Source organism: Aegilops tauschii, chromosome 3, assembly GCF_002575655.3.
Source record: "Aegilops tauschii subsp. strangulata cultivar AL8/78 chromosome 3, Aet v6.0, whole genome shotgun sequence".
Lineage (NCBI taxonomy): Eukaryota > Viridiplantae > Streptophyta > Magnoliopsida > Poales > Poaceae > Aegilops > Aegilops tauschii.
The window spans coordinates 194,967,553-194,973,902 of NC_053037.3; the positions used below are offsets into that span (position 1 = coordinate 194,967,553).

The following is a 6,350-nucleotide window of genomic DNA, read 5'->3' on the forward strand; positions in this document are numbered from 1 at the left end:
AAGTTACAAGCGATTCTCCATGACAAGCAAACTAAGTTCATCAAAAGCAAATGATCACAAGCAAACTAACGATACATAAGCAAACAACATAAAGAAAATTTGATGATAATTCTAAGACGACATTGTTTTTACAAAAGAAACGTTCGATATGAAGCAACGGACATAATCAAAACCTTGCTGACATGAAACAAGGAACAACACAACCACTAAATTAAAATGAAACTAAACATAGCCTTGTTCTTCTTCTTCTTCTTTGCTTCTCTTTCTCTTTTTGCCCTGTCCAGTCCCATTATGACACCGTAGATGATTCTCCATGACTCATATGTTGCGAATGCATCTATTGTTGCATACTTGATAAGCTTGTCTGGCAGCGGGCAAAATCCCCACAGAGTATGGTCCTCCTTGCGGTTAATTTTTTTCTTCATGTCATGGTAGTGAATGTCTATCATCCTGCCGGCAACATAAGCCAAAGAGTCAAACTCCTTTTTATTGTATGGGTCTCTCCATTCCACCTGAATATCAATGTAGTTGTCGGAGTTGATCTCCAAGCCAGATAGTTTCAGCTTGCTTTTGTCTCCTTCAATGGTGAATCCGACGAAGGTGTACTCACCATTCATGAGGAATTTGTCTAGTTCCATTGGCCTGCAAGATGTTTGTATAGACTAAATATAGTTTATTTTCTAGAACCACCAATGTTTTTTTGTTTTTTCTGAAACTGAAGTGCAATATGAATACATGAATCTATTGCAGTGAGTAGCTGCTAATACTTTGTACAGCATAACTAGTAAATCTGATAATAGATTGCATAAACAATGCATGTTTGTGCATGTTTGTATTCTTGAATTGAATTTCATACATGTTTTATATAGTAATGGTGCAGTTTTCTATTGTTCAGGCAAATAATTTGTATTTGGTAAAACAAAATGAAACTGTGTGTATCGCTAGACAATATAATTCAAGAATTGAACACATGAGTTACATGGAGCTAGATGAAAACTGTCAATGAATTCCTATCCCATGCTTTTTAAAAATGAGAACCAAAGATTAAATAATGGCAATTGCGATGAAGAAAATTTAAAATCAATATTGACAAGCAATAGTACATATTGATAGTTATTCTAACCTTTCTTTAGCTCCAGAGATGTGGTAGACAAGGCATTCTTTTTCTACGCATAGCTGGAGCACGGCTGCCCGCTGTGGCTTCACATACTGCGTGTACTCGACATCAACGCCGACTAGTTTGACGGGCATTCCACCAAGCTTCCTCTTGAGCATGGATAGCATCTTGTCCACGTTTTCACCCTTGCTTGTGCAAATGACGTGAAGCTTGTGGTTGCCGTGGAGGTTGACGTCGTGGAGCTCCCTGGTGTACCTGCGGCGCTGCTTGTATAGAGGTGCATCTGCCATGACTCTCCTCTTCTCTCTCGTGTTTGTTCTGGAGAGGGAGGTTAGTGAAAGGAAGTGTGGCAAAGAAGATGCAATGGAGTTTTTGGGGGGACGAAGCAGTTGTGTTTTATCCTCTGCTCTCCGTGACAGGACGTGGGAGTGGTGGAGCGGGGTGGTAGCATGGTGGGCTGTGTTTTTAGTTACGTGGCAACTGCAGAGAGGTTCTGCTATGAGGAGGCTATCTTAGTGCGTTGGAAATCCAGAACGTCGTCGCCTCTTTTTTCGTGACAAGTTCAGGTATGCACGCAACTGTCACAAAATGTGATGATTGTGTTTTCAGTGAATTTTCCTAGTAAGTGCACTTCTTCACTATCACGACAGAACTGCATATGTCCACATAGTGTACTGCATGCAAGTGAAATGTATTCTTCGTATACTGAATTATATCGGATCAGGATTCATACAGATGTACGCACATTTAGTTTTTTGATGGAGTTCTTTCTTTTTTCTCTTTTTTTATATGTGATGGTGATGCAGCTTTTGTGTGGATGGAGGGTAGTGTGGTAGGGGTATTGGACTGCTTTGCTTAACTAACAGGGCTGCATTCTTCGTTTTAGTCATACTGCAATGCAGTAGAAAGATAACTGCAATTCAGAAATAAGAATACTTTGTGCTTCCACATGACGAACTGCATTGTTATACGTCGCGGACTGCATTTTTACGTTGACTTCAGGCTTCCTGCATTTTATTTATTAGAGCAAACTATAGTTTCTGGTAGTACCCAGGCACATTTTTTGTTGTTGTTATTCATTTAAAAAATGTTTCTCATTTTTCTTTGATGTTTTAGTTTTGTACTTATTGTTTTTTTAGTGGACCGTGTTATTTTAACTACTCTAGCGTGTTGGGCCCGTGTTTGGGGAGTGAAGACGTATTTGGCCCAAGTCGGCCTGTCAGCACGGCTGGTTCCCGGCGCGATGTTTGTGTGCCATAACGTTTAGTCCCACCTCGCCCGCGGAGGGCACGCTCGACCTATTTATAAGCGCTGGCGAGGCATCCGTGTCGAACTCCTCTGGTTACTTACTTTGGCGCTTATACACGACGCTCGCTGCTCTATGCTCTCTGACCTGTGGGCCCATGTGTGCCCGGCCCCATGCATCATGGCTCAGAATGACTCGCCTGCTGTGGGCGTAGACCTACTATGAGACTGGTTGGGTCCGGTTGCACCTGGGTGGTCAATGTTTTTTATATTTTCTCTCTTAGTAAATCATTTTGCACTGCATTCATCAGGTTTCTGTACTGCATGTGCACACATTCCGCAATACACATTTTTGCGCTACATTTTTGTGCACTGCATGCTGGTCGCATTTTTCTTTACTGTTTTTCCTCTTACGTATTCTTTTTTCTAGTGTACGGGTGTGCACTGCTTTGTTGGGTCTATGTGCACTGCATTCGTCATAGTCCTGTGCTGCAGGTGTACACATTTTGCACTGCGTGCATCCTTTTTTGTGCCAAAGTTGTGACTGCTTGTACCAACGCTGCGGACAGCATGACTTACATTTAAGGACTGCATCAGGTGCACTAATTCTGCGTTGTGCACTGCGCGAAAGTGCTTCTCTCGTGCTTCATTTTGATCATGTACTGCACTTCATGCACCCATATTGTGAACTTCATGATATTACTTTGGAGAACTGCATTCACTTTTATTTAGAATGGTCTGCGGCTTATAATTTTTTAGAAATAATTATTTAGTGATCTGCGGTTAGTTCATGGGAAGTGCTGCAGTCAAAGTACACCTTTTTTGGGTCCTTTTTCTTTGGTAACATAAGCCTTCATTGATTGTCCTTCATTCTTGGTAACATAATTTTCATTAACTCCCCTTTAATTTTCAGTTTTGACCATTTTGCATTCCTCTTCTATAAATGTAGGCCAACTTCTACCCTTCCTTTGTAGTTCATTTCTCCTCTAGCCGCACCTTCTCTCCTTTCTCCAGCCTCTCTTTATTTTTTTAATTTTCAAGGTTTTTGTTGCGATGGCTCCAGGCCCCTGCGTGAATCTCTCCTGTTGCGGCCATTGTTGTGGTGAGCCAACGCACTGCGATTGCTCAGCTTGCTCGCAGGCCCGTCGTGCTCGTCGTGGGACCAAGGTCTTGTGCCGAACTAGGCGAGCGGAGCAGCTTGCATATGGCACAATATTCACGGAAGGATTGGATATGGGCCACATCAACGTTGCTGCATTCTATACTGCCCTGCTTCGCCGTGGCCTTGGCCGCACAAGTACTTTTGTCCATCAGCTTACACCAACAGATGTGGAGACTCACTACAAGATGTTATTTTTCGCTTGATCTGATTTTTTCTTTGTGTTTTCTATTTTTTGTGTAATTACATACTAGTCTGAACTTCTAGTATTTTAGGAACGCACTTATTTCGTTTTATTGAAGTGTACTGCACTGTGTACTTATATCTTGTTTTTATTTTTTTTGCTTGTGTGCATGGAGCTCGTTTTTTAGTTTGCATGGTTACAATATGTGAACTGCTTAGATATTAGATGAGCACTACTAGTTTCCACAATTTTCGCCTCTTGTACGGTGTGTACTACATGCAGCTAGTCTCAAGAACTGCATGATAGTTAGAAGCGTACTGCATGTTTGCAAGTTCCTTATTGCATATTAGATTGTGTTTAATCGGTACTGCTTTTTGGACTGTTGTGCACTTCATCTAGCTTGTGTCTGTACTGTGTGTAGATTTTTACTGGTCTGTGCAAAGTATGAGAATTGTACTGCTAGTATCGTTGCCAAACAGTTTTATTTTTCTTTTGCAGAAAATCCCCCAACGAGCTGTTAGGTATCTCCGGCTCAAGAAGAAGGGAATTCACCAAGTTGTTCTTGGTAATGGACACTTGGATCCAGCCACGTACCGTGTAGGCGTTGACGGGCAGCTGTTTACAGAAAGGCTGGAAGGAATTTGTCATTGATAGTGACCTGAAGTCTGAGCAAGTTGTTGTCCTCAACTTCTTTGAACTCGAGGATCGTATGGTTAGAATCACGTTTGACGTGATTGGTTAAGGTTATGAGGTTGATTTGTAATAAGTACTTTTGCGTGTCGAATGCTACATCTTTTCATGTGTTTTGTAATAAGTACTTTTGTGATCTGAACGGCTTGAATTATTATTCAGAACTTCGTGTTGCCAGTGAGCTAACTGCATTTTTTCATGGGTTGTGGATCATAATGTGTCAATGTTTACTCTAGACTGCTATATATATGGTATATGATGGGTGCAGCAACTACGTCGGTATTTCCCCGGAGAGGGAGGGATGATGTAGCACAGCGACGGTAGGTATTTCCCTTAGTGATGAAACCAAGGTATCAAACTAGTAGGAGAACCAAGCAACACAACGTAAGTAGCACCTGCACACAAACAACAACACCTCGCAACCCGACGAGTTAAAGGGGTTGTCAGTCCCTTCCGGGGTACGGCGCCTCAAGATAGGCAAACGGACGTGAGGTAAATTGTAGTAGATTGATAGATCGAACGCCATATAAAATAAATAAAGATCAAACGCAGCAAGGTATTTTTGTATTTTTGGATTAATAGATCTAAATAAAAACGCAAAGGAAAAGTAGACCGCAAGGCAAATATATGAGAAAGAAGACCCGGGGGCCGAAGGCTTCACTAGTGGCTTCTCTCGAGAAAATAACAAATTACTGTTGGGCAATTGATAGAACTTCAAATAATTATGAGGATATGCAGGCAGTGATCATTACATAGGCATCACGTCCAAGATTAGTAGACCGACTCCTGCCTGCATCTACTACTATTACTCCACACATCGACCGCTATCCAGCATGCATCTAGTGTATTACGTTCATGGAAAAATGGAGTAATTCAATAAGAACGATGACATGACGTAGACAAGATCCATTATCTATTGCGGCAGATAGGGATCTCGTCTTTCTATCCTTAGTAGCAACGATACATACGTGCCGGTTCCCTTTCTGTCACTGGGATCAACCACCGTAAGATCGAACCCACTACCGGGCACCTCTTCCATTGCAAGATAAATAGATCAAGTTGGCCAAACAAAACCCAAATATCGAAGAAGAAATACGAGGCTATAAGAGATCATGCATATAAGAGATCAAAGAAACTCAAATAACTTTCATGGATATAAAAAGATATAACTGATCATAAACTCGAAGTTCATCAGATCCCAACAAACACACCGCAAAACGAGTTACATCATATGGATCTCCAAGAGACCATTGTATTGAGAATACAGCGAGAGAGAGGAAGCCATCTAGCTACTAACTATGGACCTGAAGGTCTACAAAGAACTACTCACGCATCATCGGAGAGGCACCAATGGAAGTGGTGAACCCCTCCGTGATGGTGTCTAGATTGGACCTGGTGGTTCTGGACTCTACGGCGGCTGGATGAATATTTCGTTGATGCTCATAGGGTTTCTGGAATATTGGGGTATTTATAGAGAAAAGAGGCGGTCCGGGGGGCACCCAAGGTGGGCACAACCCACCAGGGCGCGCCTGGGCCTCCTGGCGTCGGGACTCCCCCCAGGTGCAACCAGGGCCCAACATCTTCCTTCTGGTCCATAAAAAATCTCCGTGAAGTTTCGTGGCATTTGGACTCCGTTTGATATTGATTTCCGGCGATGTAAAAAAACATGGAAAAAACAGCAACTGGCACTTGGCACTATGTCAATAGGTTAGTACCAGAAAATGATATAAAATGACTATAAAATGATTATAAAACATCCAAGATTGATAATAAAACAGCATGGAACAATAAAAAATTATAGATACGTTGGAGACGTATCAGTATACTCTATACATCATTTCTCTTGACATGATTTACTTGAATAACTCATAGTCAGCGGGAAATTTGTGTTTACACAAAATTTAAACTGATACATAAGTTGTACAGATAAGCAAACTGCTATGTATATGATTAAT

General features: G+C 41.6%; 1 protein-coding gene across 1 annotated transcript; it reads right to left on the reverse strand.

Annotated features, from left to right (window-relative positions):
* Positions 1–206: 206 nt before the first annotated feature.
* Positions 207–1,407, reverse strand: LOC109777379 (uncharacterized). The gene is made up of 2 exons (XM_020336023.1): positions 1,124–1,407; positions 207–642 (listed from the first exon to the last, which is right to left on the reverse strand). The coding sequence occupies exons 1-2, from the start codon at positions 1,405–1,407 to the stop codon at positions 207–209; spliced, it is 720 nt and encodes a 239-aa protein (XP_020191612.1).
* Between the last annotated feature and the right edge of the window lie 4,943 nt (positions 1,408–6,350).

Excerpts from the sequence above, each read along its gene's own strand:
- LOC109777379 (XM_020336023.1), bottom strand. The coding sequence starts at position 1,407 with ATGGCAGATGCACCTCTATACAAGCAGCGCCGCAGGTACACCAGGGAG. Across the intron at positions 643-1,123 it reads ATCTCTGGAGCTAAAGAAAG|GCCAATGGAACTAGACAAAT; the intron begins GTTAGAATAACT and ends AACATCTTGCAG.